Below are 25391 nucleotides of genomic sequence, written 5' to 3'. Positions count from 1 at the left end.
AAAGATGATGCTGTTTAGAAAACACAGCAAGACTGATGCAGGGAGACCCCTGAAGTGGGCTGGCACGTGTGTGCCTGTATCTCTAAGTATACAATGGACTCTGGGATGTTGTAGGAACCACCGGGGGAGGGGAACTTGGGCAGGATAGGGCTTTTTTTTTTTTTTTTTTTTTTTGTTTGTTTGGTTTTTTTTTTTTTACTTAAAAGGGCTTATTAAAAGGAAAAGAACTAACTCCCGGGGAAGGTTTCCAGGCATGGTATCCTTCAGAACTGAGGACCTCCGCCTCTGCCGTGAAACCGGAACGAAGAAAAGCGTTTCTCAGCCCTGCGCCCGGCGGGACGAGCACCGGCGGAGGCGGCTCCCAGCCGGGCCGGGCCGGGCCGGGCCGGGCCCGGCCGAGCTAAGGCGGACGTTCCCAGCCGGGGAACCGGGGACGGCTCCGCCCGCGGCCGTACCTGCTGGCGGGGCGGCGGGGGCTCCTCCTGCCGCGGGGCGGCCGCGGGCTGTCCGCCACCTCCTCCTGCACCAGCTCGCTCACGTCGTCCTCGCTGTACTCCGCACCTGCAAGCACAGCCGGTGAGGACCGGGACCGGGACCGGGACCGGGACCGGGACCGGGACCGGGACCGGGACCGGGACCGGGACCGGGACCGGGACCACCGCCCCCCCGCCCCGCTCACCCGAGGGCACGTAGTCCTCATCCTCAGCCGAGGAGTACTCCTCCGAGCCCGACATGGTACCGGCCCCGCCGCCGTCTCCTCAACACCCGCCGCCTCCGCCTCTTCCTCACGCGCCCCCGCTGCCGCCGCCCAGAGCGTCGCCGCCGGTGCCGGGGCGCCCCCTGGCGGGGTGGGAGGTGGCTGCGCCTACCGCGGCAGCGCCGAAGACGGGGAGCAGCGACGAGAGAGCCTCCAGCGAGCTAGAGCGCCCCGCCGGCCCCAGCCGATGGCCCCGCCCCACGCGTCGGCAGGGGACTTCCGTTGCGAGCGGACTCCCGGCACTCCTTGCGGCCGACCGCCGTTCCCATGGCAGCGCGGGGGTGGGGGCGTGGCCCGGCTGCCCGGCCCCTACCCCGGCGAGCGACAGTTGGTGGAGAGCCCTGCCTGTCACCGCGCGACGCTTTCCATTGGCTGGAACGGGCGGAAGGGGGGTGGGCGGAAGAGGAGCCGGCGGATGGCGGCGGCGGCGGCGGGGCCGGTGAGGGGATGGAGGGCGGCGAGCCGGGCGGCGGTGGGGGGCTCTTGCAGCAGATCCTCAGCCTCCGCCTGGTACCCCGAGTGGGCAACGGCACCACCACCTACTCCAGCCCTCTGTCCACCTTCCCAGGTACTCTCCCCGCTGCGGGGCCTGCTCGGAGCGGGGCCCTCAGGCCTGCGGGCCCCGAGCCTGCCTCACGGCCCTTCTTTCCACAGAGATGTGGTATGGCGTCTTCCTGTGGGCCCTGGTCTCCTCCCTCTCCTTCCACGTCCCGGCTGCTTTGCTAGCGCTTTTCACGCTCCGGCATCACAAGTACGGCAGGTTCATGTCCGTGAGCCTCCTGCTGATGGGCATCGTGGGACCCATTACCGCCGGCATCCTGACAAGTACGGTAGATGCTTCAAAATAGTGACCGGGTGGCTCTGTAGCGATCAGGGGTTGCCTTCAGGGGCATGGTGAACCACGACATTCCCTGGGGTAGAGAGGAGATGAATGTTTTGGTTATATTCCTCCCTCGCCCCATGTTTGAAAGAGTTCATAGAATAGGACCATAGAATTGTCTAGGTTGGAGGGACCTTTAAGATCATCGAGTCCAACCATTAACCTAATACTGCCAGAACCACCACTAAACCATGTCCCTCAGCACCACGTCTGCCCCTCTGTTAAATACTTCCAGGGATGGTGATTCTACCACTTCCCTGAGCAGCCTCTTCCAATGATTGATAACCCTTTCGGTGAAGAAATTTTTCCTAATATCCAATCTAAACCCCCAACCTAGACAATTCTATGATTCCCTTTAGTCCTATCGCTTGTTATTTGGGAGATCTACCCCCATCTCGCTACAACCTCCTTTCAGGGAGCTGTAGAGAGTGAGAAGGTCTCCCCTCAGCCTCCTTTTCTCTAGGCTGAACAACCCCAGTTCCCTCAGCTGCTCCTCATCAGACGTGTGCTCCAGACCCCTCACCAGCTCCATTGGCCTTCTCTGGATGCGCTCCAGCGCCTCAACGTCTTTCTTGTAGCGAGGGGCCCAAAACTGAACACAAAGGTGGAGCATCCCACCTATGTCAGGGATACCAAACATGCCCGTCAGGTGCAGAGCCAGGTGGGCTTTCAGGTTTCTGAGCACTGGGAGAAAAACCACTTACAGGTTTGGTGTCTGTATCTGAAGGCCTCAGCAGAGTTTTGTGACCGATTTACCCATTGCCGCCAGCGTGTGTTGGTTACTGGCTGAGGTTTGTAATGGTAAACCCAGTTTGGTGTTTCTGCCAGCCAGTGCTCAGGGATTCAGGCCCCTCTTCCACAGACTCCCCTGTACTCTGCCCTAGTCTCACATCCTCTGAGACTTGCCCCTTCGTCCCCATGGTACAACAGCGTATGTCTCTCACGCGCTGTCATGCATTCATATTTTGGCTTTTTCCCCTCTTTGCAGGTGCTGCCATTGCTGGAGTTTACAGAGCTGCGGGGAAAAAAATGATTCCCTTTGAAGCCCTCATTTTAGGAGTGGGCCAGACATTCTGCGTGGTGGTGGTTTCGTTTCTGCGCATTTTGGCCACTCTCTAGCTCTTCCTCAGATGCTAGAGATCACAAATCAAAGGAAGAGCAAAGGATCTGCTGTCTGCGCCGTCTCTGAAGCAAATAACGAGGGAGTGCAACTCAAGGCATACCTCGGTGTGTGATTTTCCACTGGTTAAAGGATACGTGAAGGCCTGCTCCTACCTCCAGTGTGGCTTGAAATTAAGCTAAAAATTGTGAATTTTGTTACTTTTTGGTAACATTAAGTGCCAAGTGAAACTTTATTTCTCTGGAGAATAGGCTTCTGGAGGAGGAGACCCTGTACCTTTTACCAGTGAGGAATTGTAGCAACAGGACCTAACTCTGATGTGACACTGACTGTTCTGGGGTAGCAACAGTACTACAGAGTGATACAATGTCTTCGGAGCTCACTTAATGCTTTGACCTCTTGCTGCTTTGTTTGCAGTGAACCTGAAGCTCTTTTAACGTGAAATTTTTAAATGAGCAAATTGATTTGTTTTCTTCCTGGCCCCAACTTCCTAATACCAGGTCTTGGTTATAGTGAATTTGGGACCAGCAAAAGGAAAAATCATTTTAGACAGATGAAAAGTGCAAATTTGTGGCCGAGAGCTGTGACTATGAATGCTGTGGCAGCGTACAAAGAATCACTATTTTTGTGAATTTTATAACGGTGAAGCTCTTCTGGCACTGTGTACCTTCTGCCTGAGAGGTGAAACACAGCTGAACAGGCGCTACGCCCCGCTGCCCACGCTAGAAATCCCAGGGCGCCTGCGTGACCGTGCGCTGTTGCTTCTCAGGCTCTGAAGGAGACTTGTATTTTTAAACTTCTCTTTTCTCCTTTTACTTGCTGATCATGTTTACATTGGTGAGGTGGAATTAGGTGTCTCCACCAATATTTAAACGTCGCTGGCCAGCTTGTATAAAATTCAGCACACTGCTGCTTTGGTGACTGTGCTGGTGAGAATGGCATGGTCGGTGCTGGTTTGTGGTGACTGGGAGCACGCTGTGTTTTCGGCATCCTGCCTGCAGCCTGCTGGTTGGGGGGAGGCCTGTGAGGGTCCCGAGAGGTACCTGGATGATTCCTGTGTCCATCAGGGACATGCCGTGTGAACACAGCCCCAAACCAGCCCTTACCAGCAGGCAGTGGGGTCTCTCCTAATGAATTGTTTTAGTTTGTTTGGTTTTAAGTGACTTTTAACTAACTCTTAGATCTGTCCTTTATGCCTGGAGGCATGCCACGTGGCTCTTGGGTAGCGAGCTGGGTGCTTTCAGGGGGCTTGATCTTTTGGGGCCCTTGAGGAAGCAGTGGTTGAACCCCAAGGATGTGGCTGGGTGCTGTGGCCAGCCCCGTGGCTTTGCTGTGGTCCTTGTTTGTTTGTTGCCAGCTGACAGTCGTGTGGGCTGCTGAGGGAAGGTGCTGTCTGTTGTCCAGCCTCCCAAGGATGCAATTCCCATCTGTGTTTTTGCTGAACTCCTCTGGTTTCCAAACCAGGTCGCCTTTTGTACCTGCAACATTTTGTAAGGCCAGTTGTCTTCCATGAACCCCATCTCCTCTGTGCTCAAACAAACCTCAACAGAGCCATGTGTTTATCATGAAAAAGAATTTCTCTTTTATGTACTAACCTATCCGGAGCAATGTGTTGACAGCTGATGGAGAGAGGTGTTTTTCAGGAGCTGCTTACTGAGATTACTCTAAATTTTAGCCCTTGTTAATTCAGGGAATAAAGCTGTGCATTTTAGGAAAGACTTTAATGTGAATCCTTCTCCTTAGGTGGGTGAGATCCAAGCGGTGTAACGTATACTAAACCCTGGATCTTTGGAGTGCCCCGTGTGCTGTGCTCCTTGTAGAGAGCTGGTCTTCCTACCGGTGCATCCCCCGGGGGACGGTTGAGCCTCTCCTTCCCTCTTTGCTTCTGCCCCCAGTGGAAAAGCAGAAATAATGGTGTCTCTAGATGTTTTTCCCCCTTCCCACTTCTTATTTCAAATGGCTGCATACACAGTGCATGTCCAGACTGTCTGGTTTAATTCACGTGAATTATCCTGCGTTATCCTGGATGGATTAAAAGTCCCTGATGGGACTTAGACAGGGTAGGTCTGGCCTTACCTTTCAGGTGATGCTAGAAACCAGTGTCCTGGGCACCCACTGTGCTCCCCTCTCCCCCTGCCCCAGTGCCTGGCATCTCTCAGTACCAAGTACTAAGCTGATTCCAACTGGGAAAGCGCTTTATCAGTGTGCTATGGCATGAGGATGGCTCCTCTGCAGTAATGGGGCTGAGGCATGCAGGGGACAAATCTGGACTGGTAAGAGCTCAAAAGAAATGAAAAAAAATGACTTGATAGAATCACTCAGTGCTGGAAAAATCGAAAAATTCCTGGTTTTTACCCATTCTGATCTCCCAAAGTCTGTTTTAAGGGGGGGTGTGCTGCTTCACTTGAAGAGTTGGCAGCTTGGCCAGTGTTTGGCAGTTGAGCGGTTGGAGCTGGTGGTGCGTCTCTCTGCCCAGGCACTGGGAAATTTTCAGGGAATTCTTGCATAAAAGGTGGACGGTCAGCTGCTGACTTGTCTTGACAGGTATTAGTTCTTTGTGTCGCCTCGGTAGGTGCAGAGCATCCTCTGCTCCTCTGGCTGCCTTCCTGGCCTCCCTCTCTGGTAAAACCAGATCCAAACTGAGAAGGAGGAGTAGTTTTGAGCCGACACACCAGATCAGTCAATGCCAGTAGTTTCCTCCCCTTACATCATATCGGTTTGGTCTTCCCTTTGGGTTCGTTTTCCTGAGTGAGGCAAGCGGAGGAATTCCTTCAGTTTTCAGCAGGAGTCAGTAGACTTCGCTCAGTCAAACTTGCCAAAAGCTGCAAAAAGCTTGCAAAAATGTCAATGCCGAGGTGTCTCGGGCTGGGCAGTGCTGTGAAGCCCTGGCCAGGGAGCCCGGCCAGGAGCGTCGGTCAAGGAAACACCTTGCAGAGAAGCCGCCTGCCCTGGGGAAGTGTCGCTGCTCGAGCTGAGACTCGTGGCCCTGCTTTCTGTGTGTGAACATCCTCTGTGCTGGGCTGATTTAGATAGCGCCTGACTTCCTATCTCGCTAAAGACTGCAGCTGTCGTGAACAAATCTTTGTATGATAGAAAACTCTGTAAATTTTATTTTTTTACTGACACTTCTAATCCTGGTGGTGATTATCAGTAAATTCTGTAAAGATCGAGGTGAATGGAGTTGTGTGTTTCTCCTGCAGGGCGACAAGGGGGCCTGGGCTGTGCTTTTGGAAGTGAGCCTTGTTCCTGCCTCTCATGGGGCAGGTTTCTCCCGCCCAGTGCCATCTGTACTGGGAAATGTCCTGTTTCTGGTGGTTAGTTATGTCTCCATCAGGGGCTGGATGTGCGCCTGCAGCCAGGCACCGCAGCCCGAGGTGACATCTCACTGCTGCTCGGCTGCTGGGGATGGGCTCAGCCTTTTTTGTGGCTGGGAGTCCCCGTCCCCGAGCAGACGTGCAGGGTCCCCGCAGCCCCTGGGCTCGGTGCTGACCTCCTCCCGTCCCCCCTGGGGCGGTTCTCACCGTGGGACGGTGGCTTTGCTGGGGCCGTGGGTCAGTCTCTGCGTATCGCTCGGGCTCTCCTGGGGGAGCAGGCGTGGAGGTCCCACTGTCCCCTTGCTGCTCTCCAGATGGGACCCCACACCTCACCTGCACGGCTCCGGCTAAACCCAGGGCCGGAGCAGTGCCTGCGCTACGGGACCTGCTGCCATACATCCTACAAAGACCAAGATCATCAAAACAAGTCTTTGTAAGAGGGTGGCAGCTGCGCAAGTGGGCATTTCCCAAGAGCTGGTGCCCACACGCCTTCGCTGCTCCCCCAGAACCCCGGGTGAGTGCGCTCTGAGGTCAGAACCGGCCTGAAAAATTGACATCCTGAGTCGGCAGGGATCCAGGAGGTTTTATTGGCAGTAAAAGGTCAGCACGTTCTCTTGGTTTCCGCGGGTGAGGATGACGGGGGGTCTCAGGTCCTGTGAGAGTGTCTCCAGCCAGGCCATGTAGAGGGAGCTGGGGCACCGACCCTTCCTGCCGATGGGCAGTGTGCTGCAGCGGCAGCGAGAGGCCGGGTGAGCACGGGGGACCGCAGCCCCCTCCAGCCACCCCACCAAGCGGCGCTTCATCCTTAGCCCCTCTCTCAATCCCATACTAATTTGCCGGTTATTTCCCTAAAAAGGGGCAACACCACATCCTCCCACCTCCAATAGGACCCGGGCTGGACCCCTTGGTGCCCACCAAGGGTTTTTCCCTGCGGTGCTGCACCATCCCACCGCGGCATTGGGGTGTCTCTCCAGGGATCTCCGCGCACAGGATGGGGGAGAACATCCAGAGGGACCATTTCCATGGGGCAAGAAACGGGCACAAGGGCACTGCTGGCACCTACATGGCTATAAGCGCCGCGTCCCGTGAGTAATCCAGCAAAATCTCATTCAGCCTTACTTGTCGGAGCGACTGCGGAGCAAAGAGAGTTGACATGCAAAATAATTGTTTCCAAAACCACCGAATTTTGTCCCAAAAGCGGGCAACCCTTTGTGGGAGCCACCCCACCCCGGTGCCAGCGCTACCTTGGCTCTGTTTTTATTGACCTCCTCGTCAGAAATCTTCCAGGGACATCCCTGCCTCATCTCGTTCACCGTGGCCTCGTCTTTGAAGCCGTCATTCAGCCTGAAGGGAGCGATCAGCTCGTCGAACCTCCTGATGCTGCAAGACAAGCAGACGGTGCCGGGAAAGGGAGTCCGGGCGGGTTTGGGGATGCTGAGGGCAGGGGGAGAAGGAGAGAGGGACGGTTACTGCTCCGGCCGGGGTTTCTGGTTGATGTCGGGAAGGATGTGGACCTCGTGGAAGCCCAGGCGGAACTTGCTCAGCAGAGAGACGATCCTGCCGGAAGGAAAAAGGAGATATTTTCCAAAAATTAGCTGGGCACGGTGGCACCGGCAGGGACTGGTCCCAGCTTGTGCCGCCGTCCTCACTTTGCACTTGGGTTTTCCCCACCCCGCAATCACATTGATTTTCAGAGGAGCGAGGCACAGCAGCCAGGTTGGAGCCTACAGATCCATTACAGGAAAGCTTAGGGGACTCAGGGAGGGGGGGAAGCAGCTCCTGCCACCCACCCATGGGGACAGCGGCAGTGGCCACGTGGCTATAGAGGGGCTGCAGGGTGCGAGTGGCCACCAGCACTTACGCCTTCCTCTCCTCGTCCATCCTGTTGATCTGCCCGCCGACGAACACCCGGATTTTGCACTTCCCCCACCGCTTCTTGCGCCCCAGAAGGTAGGGGATGAGCAGCGTGAGACCTGTCCCCAAAACACCCCATGGGAGATGTGGCAGTGGTGACCCCACGGGTGGCCAACACTTTGTCCCTGCCAAATGCCAGGGATGCCCCGGCCCCATTCGGTGAGGACTGAGCCCTCCTGGGCAGCGCGATGGCGGTGCTGGGTTCGCCTCAGCTGGACGGACAGACGGCAAAGAGCCACAGCAGCCAAACGGGGAACGGTTACCTCCGTCATCGAAGAGCCAGTAAATGTCGATGGTCTTCTTGCCCTGCTCGCTCTGGAAGATGGTGCTCGCCTGCTGCTCGCCGGCCAAGGCAGCAGGGTCCTCTGCTGGGGCAAGAGGGTGCCGGCGTTGGCGAGGGGCACTGCTGGCCATGGATTAAAAGCACTGCTTCCTCCTGGCACCAGCCCCGCTCCCCATCGCTGCTCGAAACCCACGGCCCTGCCTGCAAACCTGGCTCCCCAAAAATAACCCTCGAAGCCGGGGATGCTCTGGGTGGCCCCGAGCCAGGACCAACCTGTGCCTGGGGCTGCTTTGCCGCCGGTGCCATTCTCCTCAGGGTGCTCCGCTGCCTCGAACGTGGGGTTAACTGGGGAGGGAGGAGAAGAGCACGGGCAGCAGGGCAGCGCCCCGCTGTCCCCATCCCCTTCGGTCCCAGCCCGGGAGTGTGACCTTCTCCTGGGGACACGGTGCCAGCTGGCACGTCCTACAGCTCCGACATGTCTCTGAGCATGCCCGGCTGCCCAAAACTGCTTACCGTGAGCCTGCATCACTCGGGAAACGTTCAGCCCATCCTTCATTCTCATTAAGCACACGCCATACTTGAAATCGAAGGCGTCGCTGGAAGGAGGGAGAAGGCAGTTAACGGTGGCCGGCTCGTGTCAGGCGGCACTGCCAGCCTGGCCAGACCCTGCGCACGCGGCTGCCACGTCCCCGCACCCAACCGCGGGGCCACGACTGGGTGCCGGTGTCCCCGGAGGGCGGAGAAGCCAGCTTGGCCGTACTGCAGGATGCCCACGTAGTCCTCCAGGTTCTGCGGGGACACCGTCCGCCAGTTCCTCTTGTAGCCCAGCACCAGCATGTTGGGTCTCATCTTCCCGAGGCCGGCAGCCTATGGAGAGATGTCCCCATGAGACCCCTCTGCAGGGACAGACAGACACGGGTGGTGCCAGCCCACAGGGGAGCGATGCCAAGGAGGTCAGGGATGGGGGTCAGAGCCCCCCAAACATGATGGAAGACCTGACAGTCGACAGCCAAAGGTGGCTCTACCTGAATGAGCATCTGGACGCCGCTCCTCAGATCCTCAGCCACCACATCCGTGTAGAAAGCCTTGATCTTCCTCTTCATAAGCCACTTGGTGTGGCCATCTGCCATCAGCCGGGACTCCGGCATCTTCTGCTTCCGCGGTCCCTGGGGGGAGCATGGAAAGGGGTTCAGGCACAGGTAGCCCCTTCCAGCTGCTGGCCTTGCCACTGAGGACCTCCAGCTCCTCTCTTCCCACATCACAGGCAGGATCTGGATGTAACCACTGCGCAGGTGGGTGGTTACAATCACAGCAAGAAAACCATCGAATTTGGGAATCAACAGCCAACGTGCACAATGGCGGCAGTCCCATGGCTGCGGATGAGCTGACGTTTGCTGCACCACATGTCCCCAGACGCTCTTGAGCCTTCAGGGCTGCAGGACCACCCCTGTCCTCTGAGCAACCGCCTCATCCTACCTCATCTTTTCTTTGACAATTAATTTGCAAGGGGAAGCTGTTGGCCCACACGGACATCCTGGTGCATCATCAGTGTTGCTTAACAAGTTGAAGAGGCTTCCAGCTGAAACGTTTCATCATCAGGTGGCACATAAATGTGCATTTTTCTATCCCCGTCCAGTGATCTCACCAGGACGCATCTGGATTCCCACCCTCCAGAGCCCCCAGGAGAAGGCACCAACCGCCTGTTGCAGGTGACTCACGATCAGCACGTTGCCGCAGAGCATCAGGCTGAGGTTCTTGGTGAATGTCCCCACGAAGTCCACCAGGGCCGGGCGGAAATTAGGAGGGCCGGTCAGCACCAGGCACTGAGGTCTGCCAGCAGGGAGAGGAAAGGGCGAAGGCTGGTACTTCAGAGGCACCGAGCTTCTCCGGAACCAGCCGTGTCTCTTCTCCCATGCCTGGCCAGCGGCAACCATAGGGAGCATCTTCAGCATGATACAAAACCATGTGGTTGAGTGTCCAGCCTCACTCTTTGGTCTTTTTATATCAGATGAGACCAACATGTCTGCCTGATATGGGGAAGACAACATTTGCCCTGCTTTCCACCTCTGCCCATGTGGCAAAGACGCGGGATTTTGGAGACGGCCACATTTTGCCGAGGCTCCCGGTTACTGAGGATGGTGGTGAGGACGTAGCCACGGGCATGAAGCCATCCTGGGTTTGCCGGTGGTGGTGGCTGGCTCTGCATCCCCCCTCCCTCCATGCCCAGCACCGCACCAAGCCGCCCTTGCCTGTAGTTCTTGATGTGTTCGTCCACTTCGCTCAGCCCCACCGAGTAGTTGAGGGCCATGTTGTACGAGCTGGCTTGCATGGAGGAGCCCCAGTTGACATCTACGTGGGGAAGATGGATTAGCAACGGGGCCAGACACCTTCTAGGGCATCGCCGGTGCCGGGTTACCGCCACGCACCCGGCTTTTTGTAGAGGACGTATCCCAGGAGGAAGATGACGATGCCGAAGGCAATGAGGGCTGCCCACCAGGTCAGCAGGAACATGATCACCACCGAGACAGCGGCCCCAAAGAGCGCGGCCCACTTGCTGTAATACCGAAAGGAGGGTCGCCAGCCTGCACGCAAACACACACAGTGGCCGCTGCCGGGACGGGGAGCCGGACGGGGAGCCGCCCGCCGCATGGCACGCCGCGGCACGGCATAGCGCGGCACAGCCCACCTGGGGAGTTGGTGATGGAGGCGTGGAAGCAGCTGAAGTTGATGAGGGCGTAGGAGCAGAGGAAGAAGTTGGAGATGATGGGGGCGATGGCGTTGAGCTCGGCTGCGGGGAGGAGGAGGAGGAGGAGAGCGAGTTGTCGGTGGCAGGGACCAGGGGGGCGTCAGGGCGGCAAGCACCTACCGATGAGGATGAAGCCAACGGCGATGACGTAGGTGAGCATGTAGCCGCGGATGGGCTCGCTGTTCCTCCCGTAGCCCTTCCCAAAAAAGCCTATGAGAGGGTAGAGCTGATCCCTGCAGAGACACTGTGGGGAGAGAGGGAGAGACGCGTTGGGGACTGCAGACCTCGCTGGGGACGTGGGACAGCAGTGCCGTGGTGACTCTTGCACCCATAAGAGCAACAGCCAAAACGGCCTTGTGCCTTTGCCGACAGCAGCATCCTCCTCCTCGCCCCAGGGCTGCTCACGGCCACAAAGCCCCGCGGCTCTGACCACGTCCCATCCCACAGCTGTACATCTGCTGCTGACAGCACACCTCTGTCAGCAGCGCTATGGTAATTAATGCAATTAATAACTTGTACAAACGCAGCTGGGCCTGATCCCTCCTGTGCCGAATACGGCCTCATGGCCGCGGGTGGTTGGTGTGACGCCCAGGAGCATCGCCCTCTCCCGCTGCCGGGCTCGGGGATGGGAGCTGGAGGACACGGACGTGCCACCCCCTTACCTGGAAGACTTTGGGGGCTGAGACGAGGCAGGCCAGCGCCGAGGAGAGGGTGGCACCAAAGATCCCCGCCGTGATAAGGGGGCCAAATCCGGACACCATGCTCATGCTCTGCCCCAAAAGCAGGCGGTCAGGACCCCTGGTACCCTCAGGGCATCAGCCTCCGCCCCAGCCCTAAGGCATTTCCAGCCCACGGGCCCCATCCTACCCCCCCCTCAAGCGTTCTGCCCCTTCTCCATCAACATTATCCGGATGGAGAAGTCCAGTTGCGTACAAAAGCCTGAGGAAAATGCGCTCCCTGGTGCGTCCCCGTTACAGGAGGGCTTTATCGGCACCGGTGCCTCCCGGGATGCTGGGGGGGATGCGGACATGGGGCTGCCCCGGGAAACCCATCCCTTGCAGCACAAACCAGCCCAGGAGCAGGGACCGGGGCGGGCGACGGCCCCGAGCAGCACCTGGTAGTAATTGCTGAGCCCGTATCGGCAGCTCTGCCGCTGGGCGCAGGCGGTGAAGTTCCAGCCGAAGTCGCAGGCCAGTCCCTCGCAGCCCGGCGAGCCCACCGCCACGCTGTCGTTCAGGCTGCCCGAGGCGTCCCGGACCACGCAGGCACCTGCGGGGGCGACACGCAGCACCCACTCGCCTCCCGCACCCGTGCCGTGCCGGCAGGGCTGGAGCCGGGCCGGCATCTCCCCATGATTTCACGCAACCCAACCCCATTGGTACCAGCATCACTGCCTTACTCTCCGTTCCTACCACCTTCTTCCTCCCAGACCACCCATTTTAGGTGGGAAGGTCCCACCCAGCTCGCCCGGGGACATTTTGCTTACCAATCGTAGCAGAAAGCGCCAGGTAGGACATGGTGGTCCAGAAGATGGCCATCAAGGTGCCCTTGGGGATGGCCACGGCGGGATCCTGCCCGAGGGAGTCGCAGAGAGATGTGAGACAGCTTTCCAGCAGCACCGCTAAAACGGCGTTTTTAACTGTGGCTGCTATACGAGAGGAATTTTAATTCACAAAACCACAGAGCATCTCCCGGCTGAACCTTCTTCAAAGTTTCCAGAAGAAATAAAATAGGGTCCAGAAGTTTGGATCCCAAAGTCCCGGGGGAAACAGGGCCCGAGCCCTGAGGAACACCGGCTCAGGCAGCAACGCTCAAAACCCACCTTCAGGTCCCCCGAAATGTTGGCCCCAGCCAGGATGCCGGTTGCCGACGGGAAGAAAATGGAAAACAAGCCGAAGAAGGAGCCCTCTGGTCCGCGCCAGCTGGGCACGAAGTTCTGGGCAAAGATTTCGGCTGGGGAGGAAGCAGAGGAGAAGCATTTGGGGCCTCCCAACCGCCTTTCTCCTGGCTGAAGCATCTCAGCGCTGGGTGGAGGCACAGCGCTGATGGTCGGTAACCCATGGGTTGAAGACACTGTGCATCTAATGACATCTCTCAGTGAGGAGCACCTTCCCGTAGCGAACTTCTCCCCCAAAAGCAGCAAAGAGCCGGCTCCAGCGGCGCGCTTGGACCTGTTGAGTGTAACCTCAACCCATGGCGGACCTACCTCGGTAGCTGAAGAAGCCCTTCGCTTGCTTCTCAGCGGTGGCCGGGATCACCGTCCCCACCAAGTAATTTATGAAGGAAACCAGGATGACCAGGAAAAACAGTATCTGCGCCTGCCAGACCAGAAAGAGCCAACTGAGGGGTCGGGGTTGGGTGCCGAGAGGGTGAAGAATGCATTAGGAGAAACCTTCACCCATTTTGGGGGAGCTACGGGCATCCTCTGCTCCTCGGATGCCCAGTGGGCAGCGGGGACAGCTTTTATCAGCCCAAGGGAATAAGGTGAGCAGGAGAAGCGGCGTTACCTTGGCCTCCCACTCCATGCCGGCCAAGGAGATGCCCAGCAGCACCGTCACGGTGACGACCCCGATGATGCGGATGTCATTGGTGGGGTCCACGATGAGGGAGTTGTGCTCCTGGGGAGAGGAAACCTCTCTCTTACTGAACCACCGGGATTGCCATGAGTTTTGGTAGCCGGTGGTTGATTATCAGTGGCCCAACTTTAATGTAAATGTTAATACTTAATGCAGCTTGTGCGGGACAGTGGTGGGGATGGAGGAGGTGGAGGGGACAGGACCCAGAGGACGCACAGAGCCGCTTTCTTACCTGCAGCAGGTCCCGGACAGTTTCAGCAAAGCCCACCGTGTGCATGGCCACGGCCACCGCGTTGGCAAAGGCAAAGATCAGCCCGATGGAGCCGCCCAGCTCCGGCCCGAGGCTCCGCGAAATGAGGAAGTAGGTGCCCCCTGAGGTGGCAGGAGCACCCCGGGGCGTTAGCTGCCTCCCCCGCTGTGTTTTTTGGGGCCCCCGCACCTCACAGCCCACACCAGGAGGGGGACAACACCCTACCTGACTTCACTTTGCCGTTGGTGGATATGGCGGAGATGGACAAGCCGGTGATGGTGGTCACCGTCACGGACATCAGGATGATGAGCCACGTCAGGGCTGCGGGGAGAGGGCACCGCTTCGTTCCTGCAGCCCCCCCAGCCCCATAGACACCCCCCACCCCTAGGAACCCCACAAGGACCCTACACATCGCCCCGCGCTCCCGGCATTGCCACCACCTTCCCCAAGCTGTTTTGGGTGACAGTGAGCCCGGTGCCGCCATCCTGCCCGCGCTGTGCCGCGGCACCCACCGATTCCCGCCTGGGCGGTGATCCAGGGCAAGCGCAAGTAGAGGATGACTCCCCAGATGTTCAGCATGCAGCGAATCTGGGGGGACAGAGAGGGGGACGGGCCCTCAGCGTGCGGGTAACCTGGGGACGGCCGGCGCCACGTCGGCTCTCCGGCTCCTCCGAGTGAAAACCAACCCGCCACGGAGGGCAGGGGCATCGTTCAGAATGCATACGCTTGCGAAAAATATATATAAACATTGGGAAAAACGTGACGATGAGGGGCGAATGCATTGTCCCCCTGCTTGGGCGGGGGGTGGGAGGGCAGGAGGATGCTCCCCATGGGATGAGTCGCACTCACCATCACACCCTTCACCCATCCGAAGCGTACGGGCTCCGGCGCGGGGTCTCTGCCCGACTCTCCCGGTGCCTCCTCCATCCCGGCCTCTGGCAGGCCATTGCTCCGCTGCGGGTCAGACACCGGCACACGGAGGTGGCCCGGGTCGGGCTGCGGGGACGAGGGGAAGGCAGGTGAGGAGGGGGAGAGCTCTGGCTGAGCGCACAGCTGGAAACAGCTGGGTTATCCCTCCGGCTTCTCCCTGGGATCATCCTTGGGGATGTCCACACAGGCACGGCCTCAAGAAGTAGGAGACACCACGCCATGGACGCACCACAGGGACCAGCGGTGCAGCCGGGGGGACGCGGGCGGCGCGGCCGAACCCCGCTTTACCTTAAGGATGGAGTGCAGGTCTGCCAGCGAGGGCCTGCCCTTCCCGCCATCGCCCACCCCTCTGCTGTTGGCGTAGTGCTCGTAGGCGGGCACCACGTCCACCGTGTTGTAGCCGAAGGTCCTGGTGCAGAGGGTGCTGCCGGAGAGGTGGGTCGGGTGGGCGCTGTCGCAGCCGGCCCCCTCGGCAGGCGCGTAGGGACCCCGGCCACCCTCCTCCATGCCCAGGAGGGTGCTGATGGTGAAGCGGCCGCTGCAGCGGGACAGGGCGGTGGGAAGCTCCGGCACGGGCAGCTCGGCCATCGCCGGTGCCTGCGGGGTGAGGAACGGGGCGGGAGAGGGGCTCGGCGGCTTTATACCCGGCAAAACCAGAGCGAGGCAACCGGCACCCACCCACCGCCGTTGCTAACGGGGGACAGGAATCGGCTCGAACCACCCCGAGCTGGTCAGGGGGGAAAAAAAAAAAAAAAAAAAATAGCTGGAAGGGATATCAAACCCGCTGTAATGGGTACCGCTGCCTCCCAGCGCTTGATGGGGGCGGCGATAACGGATTTGAGATTAAGTCCCAAGGACAGATTGGCAGAGAAACGCGGTGCTGAGTTTGCCTCCGGCCCTGACCCAGGAACATTCAGTTCCCACTGGGATTTATTATGGAAAATGGGAGCAAGACTCCCACGCACCCTCGCCCTTCCCCGGGATACTCCCCTGGGCCCAGCAGATCCCGTAAATCTCGGCCGGTCTGTGGGTTGCTGCCTGTGGCACTGAGCTGTGCGGGTGCAGGGGGGGGAAACGGCCCCTTTTTCTCACGGTGAAACCAGGGGAAAGCAGGGAAGAGCGACACGGAGGGCTGGGAGGGATGCCGCTGCCGGGACTTGGATGCCGCGGGGCTGGGAAGGGGGATGGAGGGGCCAGGGGACACAGAGCGGTGGCAGCCGCGGTCCCGCCGCGATTGCCCATGGCTGGGGGCTGGCAGCTCTCCGGTGCCCACGGCCCTACAGCCCCCTTCCCCTCCCGACCCCGGGGAGCGCTCAGGGTCTCAAACTCCCCCAGATCCCATCCCTGATTTAATAAGCCACTTCACATCACACACGAGCTCAGCGTTCACCCTACAGCCGCCGGCAGGCGAGGACAGGGGGAGGGACGGGCGTCTTTTATACCTCTGCAGCCCGGCGTCACATGTGCTCTTAAAAGCAGTTACCGATAAGATCGCCGAAGACAGCAGGCAATAAAATTTGAGGGCAGCGCCAGAGCCCATTTGAATTTCAGCCCCCTGCGCTCTGCGAGTTAATGGAAAATTCGGGCTGCCCACCCCGCTGCCTCCGGCCGTCTTTTGCATTCACGCACAAAATTTAACCCGCTTTTCGAGGACTCGCTTCGGCCCCCTCGCACCGTTTTGTGCGCCAGCAGACGCCCGGTCCCCAGTTGCATAAGCGCGGCGTGCCCCCGCTTACCCGGCGAGCTGAGGACAGGCAGCATCGCCTGCAGCGCGTGGCACGGCGCAGCCCTCCCAACGCCCAGCCGTCGCGGGGCAAAACGCGCCAGCACAGGCTGTGCCGCGCCGCCGCCGTTCCCCGTATGAACACGGAGGAGGGGGAGATGGGGACGAGGGCAAAGCCTCACTCCGGTACCTCCTGCAAGGCGGACGCCAGCCTTCTCTCGCGACAGAAGCAGCAGCAGACTCGTTGCCCAGCAGGAAGGGTTTTATTTTAGAACTTCATGATTTCGTCAAAAAACGCTAAGTTGCCCAAACCGGCACGAATCACAGAGTCTCTGAAACGCGGCGGGGCGAGGGGGGGGGTGGGGTGTCTCTGTTAAACGCAGCGCGGTCAAAAGATGGTCCGGGAGAGCGAGGAGGACTCCGGACGTCGGGCGAAGAGCGAAGCGAGTGGTATGATGCAACCCTGGTGTAGTGAAATAGCCGGATAGTAGGATGCGCTTGTCGTCGGCCTGATTCACAACACCAGCTGCAGCAACAATACCGGGGCCGTGCGGCGCTGGGAGCCGCCAGCGAGACAGGAGAGCTCTGTGCCGCGTCCCTCCAACCCCTCCGCTCACGGCAGCGAAGAGGTGCCACGGTGCTTCTGCAGGGCTCTCCCTCCTTTCCAGCCGATCCCCCGGGTCCACCACGGCTATTAAACGCATCAAACGAACCCAAATTGAGTTAGGCAGAGAGCGGTGTGATGCTTTACGTACGGCCTCCTCTTAAAAGTTTGACCGAAGCGCTACGTTCTGACTTTAATGAAGTTGTAATCGTCCCGTTTCCCTCCCCGTGGAAGAGGGAACCTACCGCCCTGGGTGACACGGGCCACGCGAAGGACGCAGGGGCTCAGCGCTGCAAACCCACCCTGCGGAGCAGGACTCAATTTTGCGGCCCTGCAGGGAAGGAAACCTGGGAAAATAGATGGTTATTTGGGCCACTGCCAGCAACCTTACCCCACGGGGCCAGAGGCACCATCTCCAGGCAGTATTTTCCATCCTTTCCAACGTCAGACCCCGACAGAAACGCCGGTACAGGGACATGAACAGTGGCCGTATTTGAGCGCCGTCCCACCCCCGGGACACAGAACTGGGATTAACGATAACCCCTTCTGTCCTCCAGGCTGGAAGGAAAACAGCTTGCTGCCTTGAGAGGCTGGGGTTAATTAAGGTTGGGGAGACAAGTGTTGAGAAGGTAATAACAACAACAACAACAAAAAATTCATTAATTAATTCTTTCTGAACATAATTCCTTCAGCTCCTGCAAGGAACAAGGTCCAAGTGCTGACTTAGACAAACGCAGCAGCGGCAGGAGAACAGAGAAGCCACCTCATTCAGCATTTGCCTGGAAAACAAAACAAAAAATCCGGATAGAGATGCAGAATCCGCAGTCTGTGGGGAAATCCGAGAGAAGGCAGAGGAGTGGGAACGTACCGCGCAGGCTGCAGGCAGTACCCTGACGGTGCGAGTGGCTGAGCCAAAGCACCGCTCTGAAAATACTTAGAAGAATTAACGTCGGGGGACATAAAAACCACAAACATGGAAGAACGCGAGCAGAGAAGACGGGACCCACCGACACCAGCACCACGGCAGTGCTTTAAGAGGGTCCCTCGAGGCACCGTTCAGCAGCTCTTCTGCTTCTTGGCACCTGTTAAATTCTCACATGAGCTGGTTGTCCTCCATTAGCTCAGTTTAGTTTCTACCAGTCACCCACAGTTAACCCCTGGGCAGAGCTTTAACCTGTTTTTTCCCCCCCTACTGGACAGGTAACGTAGGGCAGAAGTTTACAATGAGTATTTCTAGATTCCCCCGCAACTCCCCCGTCAATCCAGACCACACCAACTCAGAGCTGGTGCGAAGGCTGCGCGGAATAGAAAGCGTTCAGAACTGCTATGGCTGATGCTGCGGCACTTGCTGGTGTTCCACCACCGAAAGGCCGTGCAAACCATGCAGAACGCACCAGGACGCGCTGCAGTTGCACCTGTACTGGGACAGAACGTCACAGGCTCCCACAGCAAACACCCTTCCACTCTTTCCTGGAATCCTCTCCAGCAACACAAGCTCGAGCTGCCTTTAACTCAAAAGTAGTGAGCCACCCTTAGGATGCATCTCATCTACCTGGAAGATCTTTACTGCTGAGGATTAGGAAATTAGGAAAAAGCAGATGGAATTATCCAAAATTTAATCTGCAACATTCGTCTGTACTTTTTTTTCCCCTGGACAAAGGGGCAGAGCTCCACTGATTCAGAGATTATTTTTTTTTTCCAATTTATACTAAGAATAAATTCATCTCAGATGAACGTCCACAGCCCCGCTGCAAACCGTGCCTGGCCAACTACAAACACTAAACTAGCTCAGATATTGCTGGATACTCTCACGATTTTCAGTGTGACCTGTCCAAGCAGCCCGAAGCCTTTTTTGGTGCACGAGGAAGACGGAGGTAGGTCTCGCTATGCCCTTGCCAGCGCCACGCTGTAAAAGCCAGCACTGCTCCCTGTTGTAAAGGGAGAGCTTGGCGACACCGCGCTGCTCCAAACACAAGCCCAAAAAAGCCCTTCTAGCAGATGAAACATTTAGAAAAGCAAGGCTGAGCCTGCACGTTAGCAAAGTCTGCGTGCAAAGGTACAAAGGGTTACGAACAGTCTGCCGGTCAGAAACCCAAGGGAGCAGAACCAGGTTGTTCTCTCCAGCAGAATAAGCGTGGGGCGGAGAGAAAACAGCGACATCTGGAAAACCACGGGGGTGCCTTATTCAGCGAAGCACCGGTACGTGCGTCAGCATCTACCTCAATGCAGCCAAGCCCTTAAAAGTTGTGCGGAGGAGAACCACCAGGTTTGCCAAAGCCAGGCCCAGGCGTGGAGCTGGAACCCGCTGCTCTCGGGAACGCGGGAGGATGGAGGGGCTGCAACCTTCGCAACCTGCACAGGAGCAAGAAGAAATCACAGGGCAATCAACAAGAAATAATTTAATTCCGATTATGCGGGGCACCTTCTGTTATACCCACCGCCTCTCACACCTTCTCTGAAACAGGGCTGAGCTTTACCTTTCCGGGGTTAGTCCCAGGGCTTTGACTCCCTGGGGTTTACATCCTCTGTCCGTGCATCACAGAAGGACCTTCTTGGCGTTCCAAAGCATGAAATAATTCAGTTTCTGCCTAGCTTAGAAGGGACCAGAGGCTGGAGTCGCAACAAAGGGAGAAAAATGCACACAGCCATCAATTTTCTCTTTTAATACCAGCAGGGAAGGCTGAGAAACACTGGGAAAGCATCTGCTATAGCCATCCTCAAAGGGCAGACAGAAAAAGGGCAACTTGCCGTGTTTAAAAAGTCCCCAAGTTCAACGTTTGCCATCAGAAACACGCCAGTGAGGCGGCACGACAGCCCAGCTGAGCAGGGGACAGCCAAAAGACAGGAGAACAAGGTCCTGCACATGGCAGCGGTCAGAGCGGAGCCCTGAAGGACTTGTGTCCCCACGCGAAGGGTGGAGGGGGGAGAGGGGATTACAGCGGGGAAGGCGGCCTTCACCCTTCCCGAACAGACGCCGGCAGACGCTGTCCCTCTCGCTCAGGTCAGTGGTTGCCTGAGGACAGGTAGAGGCTCACCAGCCTCTCTGTACGTGAGGTGGTTTGATGCCAGGAGTAAGTCCGGGACACAGGGGCCGAGCGCCAGCAGGAAAAACACGGGAGCGGGGTTTATCCTGCGGGACCGTACCTAGGGCAATCCTCGTCCAACCAGGACTGCCTGGCAGGCATCAGCAGAGACACCTTGCTCTGCCATCTACTTTTTGGTAACTTGTTCTTTAGGGAATTGGATGAATTTTCGGCTGAGGCATACCAAGAAGCATTCACACAAGAATAAGTCAGGAATGTTAATAACTAATAGTTTTCCACACTCCCCCGTTGACATTTTGTTAGACAACTCAATTCCACCCCCTCCCCGCCCCGCCAAAAAACTCCTTGGAAGCTCAGCAAGGCCTCTTTACCTGCAGGGTGTTGTCCAGGTCTCTATCAGCCTTCAGCTGAAGCAATCTTGAACACGCTACAGGGACCACTCAGCGCCACCGCAACCCCTGGCCGTACTGGCTGGGAGCCCTGGCGGCCAGTTTGCTAACGCCGAGGGAGGCGGGTTTGGGCGGCTCGGCAAGCCACCCCCTTTGCTTCCCGTCCTTGACAAAATTTATGCTACAACATTTCTGGTGGGGAAAAATAATTAGGAAATTGTCATCAAGTCAGTCAAACATCCCTCTATGCTGTTAAACTTAAGACATCACAAAATGGAGATCGGTTCTCTTCCATGACAGCTATTAACACGCAAAGGTTGAAATCAGCCCCTACGTTTTGTCGCCTGTTCTGTATCCAGAACCACACGTGTTCTTGTATCCCCGTAACACAAACGGCGCGAGGGCAAGGCAGCAGCAGCACAGAAAGGCATGTGTGCAGGGAGCAGTGAGAGTAACCACCAAAATTCCTCCCATTTCATTCCCAAGACAGGCAGCTATGTTAAAGAGAAAGGCTTATCCTATAACATGCTCCCCAGGCTTTCACACTGGGTTAATTGTAGCTCAAAACATTTCAAGCTAACCGTTTTTTAACGCCGCTTGCTTCAACAGCACTCAGGTTTCCCACTAAAGCAACAGTAATATCCACCCACACCCAATGTATCAACATTTGGACTTCTTACTTCTCCCAGTAAACTCGATACGGGATCATTTTGAACGCAACTGGCTAAAAACTCACGTGTCAATTCCAAAAATCTCTCCTACCAAAATATACCTGTTTCCAATCCCCGCCGCTCCTGCGAAAGCTTCGGCAGAGCTCCAGGGTTCGCAGAGCTGCGTGCACCTGAGACACCGACCCAAGAGTTCAAACTTCGTTAGGCATAAATGAGTCTCGGCGGCACACGGAGCTCATTTGCACCGCACAAACACATGCGCCACGCAAGACAACGTTATGGACTGACAGCAGTGTGTCACGTGTGGTGTATCATAAACAGATTTTCAACATTTAACATGCATCCGAAAAATAAAAAGGCCTAAAATTTCCAAGCTGTTACGTTCAGCAAGCGTTAAAATTTTCTTCTCCGCTTCCTCTTCTGCTATAAAATTGCCCGTTCGCCTCCTTACTGCAGCTCTATGACACCTTTCTCTGCATAGCCCATTAACTAATTAAGAATAACTTTCTAAATGTAAACCAATTTAAAATTAAATGAAGTAAAACATGAAAACACCAAAAAAAAAAAAAAAAGAAAGATCAGCGAAAACGAAAATGTCAAAACCAAACAGAAATCAAAGAAATTTATTTCCATCAACAAAAATACAGAATACAAAACGTTACTGGTCCCACCCTCTGAACGACAGGCACGGGTCGGCTGCAACCCCAAGCAAAGGCTTCGCTGCTAATTCATGAGGACCTCCATTTGCACCAGTCTTGCGTTCGTGTCTCCCGAAGTTCTGTAAGGGATCATTCCAGCAAACGTTATCAGCGCACGAGCTTGAGATCGAAGTTGCTAAAAACCAGAAAAATAAAGGGCAGTTACTTCAGTGTCAAAACACTGAGTCAGCGCGAGTCAAACAGTCGCCTTTTCAAAGAGGCAAATAGAATCTTTATTTCTCAGAGCTGCTCTCTGGATAACGTATCTCCACATTTGGAAGGAAACCCAACGATTTCCTTTTCCAACCATTAAAAGCATGTCGAGTTACCCTTTTGCTTAAAAATAAACAATCCCCATTTATTTAAAATTACCCAAGAAAACCATTTTCAACAACGTGGGGCGTTGCTGTATGGCAGCAATCTTGTGATACCTGCAGGGAGGTGGACTTTCCCAGGGCCACGGGATTCTTTCCCACCTCGCAAAATACAAAGCTGACCCTGCCGAAACGCAGCATGAACACCGTCAAGGCACAAGCACTGGAAACACACCGGTGGTGCCACACGTACCTGGAGGTCTCCCGCATCACCTACACCACACTGACACCCTTAAAGGCTCTTCATTCCGTAATACGATGAAAGCAGATGGACCGAGAACATTCGGAGACCTTTGCCTGAAGTAACCAAACCCTTTGCTCGCACAGCAGAAGGCTACGTAACAGCTGAAGAAATTCAGGAATGATTTTTTTTTTTTTTTTTTCATTTTTTAAAACCGTTAGTAAATTAAAAAGGAACTGGTGGAGGTCAGGAGACTAGAGAAAGCCTGGATCTTTATGGCAGGCGGTGCAGGGTGTTTTGTTTGCTTAAATATTAAGCATCTCTAAATTACTGTACTGGAAGATCCCATTGTATAAACCTTCCTTTCATCTACTGACTGCCGGGAACGCTGAAGCAGCTTTGGTTGCTGCGGGCAGGCGGACGGCAAATCCGACAGCAAGGAACTTACAAACGGAGAAGTGACCGAAGCCCACGACGTGGCTGGGAACAGTTACAAACACCGCCCCCCGATGCCCTCCTGGGCAATTCTACCCCTTTTTTCATAGTGATGTTAAACCAGTCAGTTATTCAATGGCAACAGAGGAACTTTGGAAGCTGGTAATGGAAAAGCCGGGATGCTCATCTGTTTCAAGACGCTGTGTATACGCAAAAGCCCTTCAGCTTTACACGCAGGGCAGGAAAGCAAGTTTTCTTTAGCACTGAGACCACAGCCATTTAATTTTCTGTTTCCATTACCCTGCCTGAAGGAAAGCCGTGACCGTCTACGAAGCCCAGTGGCCTGGCTGAAACACAGAGCAGAGTTCCCACCTCGTGCTGTAGTCCTCTCTGGCCGAGGACGGACGAATACCCGGAGCTGCAATCGGCCCAGACAGCGGTGCAGCGGGAAGCACTCCTCCCTGCCTTAAGCGCCGCAGCTGCGGAACGCCAGCAGGCAGCGCAGCACATCGACAGGCAGCAAAACGGAGACTGACCCCATCGCTAAAAGCTCCCAGGAGAGTTCCCCCAGCTGAACATTACCACCTAGTTAACACCCACGCGTTGGCTACTTAACGAAGTGGCCTGAAAATTACTTGTTCAGCTCCAGTCACAGCCATCGCTTCTGTCTAGTCTGCTTCCAAACGTGTTACACGGCGAGGTCGGGTAATTATGTCCGACCTGCTGCTTTCCAGTGGAGGTCAAAACAGGTGGTAGATGAAAAAAAAGCACGTCAAGGCATCTGACTCTTTGGAATTAAAATTAAGAGGCAAAAACTCTCGATGTGACTAAGACAGGCTCAGGAGCAGCGCGAGTTACCCTTCCCTTTACCTTTCCGGTAAGTAACGATACTAGAACCGGTCTATTTTTAAAAATCAAAACAACACGATAGGTTGGCAATGCTTCAGGAAGAACGATCGGAGGTTTGCAGAGGTTAAGAGCGGCCTGGAGGTCTAGATGTTCTATTGGCTGTAATTACTTAATGAATGTTAGAGTCACTTGCGATTTAAACTAAGACCACAAATAAAATAAAGAAAAAAAAAAAAAAAAAAAAAAAAAAAAGAATTCCATTCCTTTCCTGACCTAATTTTGCCACTGAGACAATGCCCTTGGGCTGCTCCAGAGAGTTTCGCCACCCTGGATCGGGGCAGGGAGCGTATGACATTGCTGTCACACACTCACGGCATCTGGGTCAGGGCTGTCACCGCAGCCGCGGTTTTTGGCACTGCAGTCCGGGCTCGTCGCAATCTCTGCCTGAAATCTGACAAAATGGATCAGGCCAAGCGGGACGGGACTTTGCTCCCTCAGTTCCCAAACTAATTAATGTATATACATTAAAAAAAAAAAAAAAAGACTCAAAATACAGCTTAGGTAATTTCATTCTGAAATAAACAAAAATGCATAAAATGCCAACTCTGACTCCAAACCTGATAATTTCTCGGCAAAGCCCCTTTCGTCTCCAAAGTGGGACAGGAGACGTTCTAGCAGAGAGCATTTCTGGGTCCAGGGGGCTCCCGCGGTACTGTTCCTCCCCATCCTGCCAAAGCCCCTCTACTGCCTACCCAGGACAGCAGGATCCCGCTCAGGGCAGTCAGACCAGTGCGCGGCACTGGAGGGCAAATTCAAGAGCCATGTGCTCCTACTCTGGGGGACTCTGTCCCCTGCCACGTGGAATAAACCTCAGACTTACCAGCAGCTACTAGCCTGTGTTTTCAAATTCTTCTGACGAACAGAGGGATTTGAATCTGCCTGCTCCGATGGATCTAGAGAAAACCCAGAGACTTCAAAGACCTGTTTCAAGCAAAGGTCATTTTTCGCTCGCACCAGCTACTGGGCAATGCACCGAGACTGTTAAAGCTTCTGGAAGAGCCTGATTTCCCCTAAAATTTGCTTCCCCACGGAAAAAGGAAAAGCTGCCTTTCTGCCAGGGAAATTCAGAAGAAAAATTCTTGCCAAGCACAGCCTGCAGAAGCTCGTATCTGCTGCCTCTGTTCAGGCGAACGGGGAGATTTTGCTGAAGAAACACCTCTGTTCTCACATTTGAAATGCCCTCATTTCTTCTCACCACTAAAATCCCCCGAGTTGCTTCCCAGACAGGGGAAGTGAAGCGATCTAGATTCCCTGCTCCCGCAGTCTGGGAGGAAATTCTTCTTCAGGGTAAGAAAAAAGGGGAACACAGGATGAAACTATTCTTACCCCACCTTCCGTGTGCCCACGCCTGCTATTCTTCTGCACGTGGAAATCTTTCGGCAGCCGGGAGCTACAGGGCTGTAGATCTTTTCTCTCTAGCTAATCCTACGTTAGCAGATTTATGCTCCCTTCTGACATTACAGTCACATAGCTGTTCTCTTATCACCTCCCTGACTGCAGAGACAGCAGGCACTTGTCCCCTCTGACGGCGAAGCGCAGCCTTCATTGCCCACGGCAGCCAGAGATCCGTGGACTCAGAAACCCTGTGTCTCC

The 25391-nt window shown here is 55.9% G+C and overlaps 5 protein-coding genes across 6 annotated transcripts in view; 2 read left to right on the top strand and 3 right to left on the bottom strand.

The window, feature by feature from the left end:
- Positions 1 to 834, bottom strand: part of CFDP1 (craniofacial development protein 1) — a 68894-nt gene extending 68060 nt beyond the window's left edge. The window contains exons 1-2 of the mRNA XM_082489138.1: positions 680 to 834; positions 456 to 561 (exon numbers count right to left, since the gene is read on the bottom strand). Coding sequence (XP_082345264.1) covers positions 456 to 561; positions 680 to 734 — 161 coding nt within the window. The 5' untranslated portion in view covers positions 735 to 834. The remainder of the gene's footprint in view (positions 1 to 455; positions 562 to 679) is intronic.
- The window catches only part of ZNRF1 (zinc and ring finger 1), a 183776-nt gene that overhangs the window by 113972 nt on the left and 44413 nt on the right, over positions 1 to 25391 (top strand). The gene's annotated exons all lie outside the window — the stretch shown is intronic.
- Positions 1205 to 2943, top strand: TMEM170A (transmembrane protein 170A; the record flags this gene model as incomplete). 2 transcript variants are annotated; one of them, XM_082489530.1, is made up of 3 exons in its annotated part: positions 1205 to 1325; positions 1412 to 1582; positions 2626 to 2943. In XM_082489530.1, the coding sequence occupies 3 exons, from the start codon at positions 1205 to 1207 to the stop codon at positions 2754 to 2756; spliced, it is 423 nt and encodes a 140-aa protein (XP_082345656.1). In that variant the 3' UTR covers positions 2757 to 2943. The 2 variants fall into 2 exon arrangements, with proteins under 2 accessions (XP_082345656.1, XP_082345657.1); XM_082489531.1 differs by lacking the exon at positions 1205 to 1325 and having other exon boundaries at positions 1414 to 1513.
- SLC12A3 (solute carrier family 12 member 3) lies at positions 6650 to 15358 on the bottom strand (the record flags this gene model as incomplete). Its single annotated transcript, XM_082489495.1, has 26 exons — positions 6650 to 6797; positions 7135 to 7202; positions 7316 to 7451; positions 7542 to 7628; positions 7933 to 8044; positions 8249 to 8353; positions 8542 to 8613; positions 8782 to 8864; positions 9029 to 9135; positions 9294 to 9434; positions 9987 to 10098; positions 10518 to 10617; positions 10695 to 10850; positions 10955 to 11056; positions 11135 to 11258; positions 11677 to 11784; positions 12129 to 12283; positions 12501 to 12585; positions 12837 to 12967; positions 13221 to 13332; positions 13522 to 13632; positions 13823 to 13962; positions 14066 to 14161; positions 14353 to 14428; positions 14690 to 14836; positions 15059 to 15358. The coding sequence occupies 26 exons, from the start codon at positions 15356 to 15358 to the stop codon at positions 6656 to 6658; spliced, it is 3108 nt and encodes a 1035-aa protein (XP_082345621.1). The 3' UTR covers positions 6650 to 6655.
- Positions 21798 to 25391, bottom strand: part of NUP93 (nucleoporin 93) — a 30536-nt gene continuing 26942 nt past the window's right edge. Inside the window, exon 18 of the mRNA XM_082489443.1 lies at positions 21798 to 22035. Coding sequence (XP_082345569.1) covers positions 21925 to 22035 — 111 coding nt within the window. The 3' untranslated portion in view covers positions 21798 to 21924. The remainder of the gene's footprint in view (positions 22036 to 25391) is intronic.

The sequence above is a fragment of the Vanellus vanellus genome, assembly GCF_965231255.1.
Source record: "Vanellus vanellus genome assembly, chromosome: 12".
Taxonomy (NCBI): Eukaryota; Metazoa; Chordata; class Aves; order Charadriiformes; family Charadriidae; genus Vanellus; species Vanellus vanellus.
Note: the sequence above shows the minus strand (reverse complement) of the source record. Positions and strands in the feature narration are given on the sequence as shown.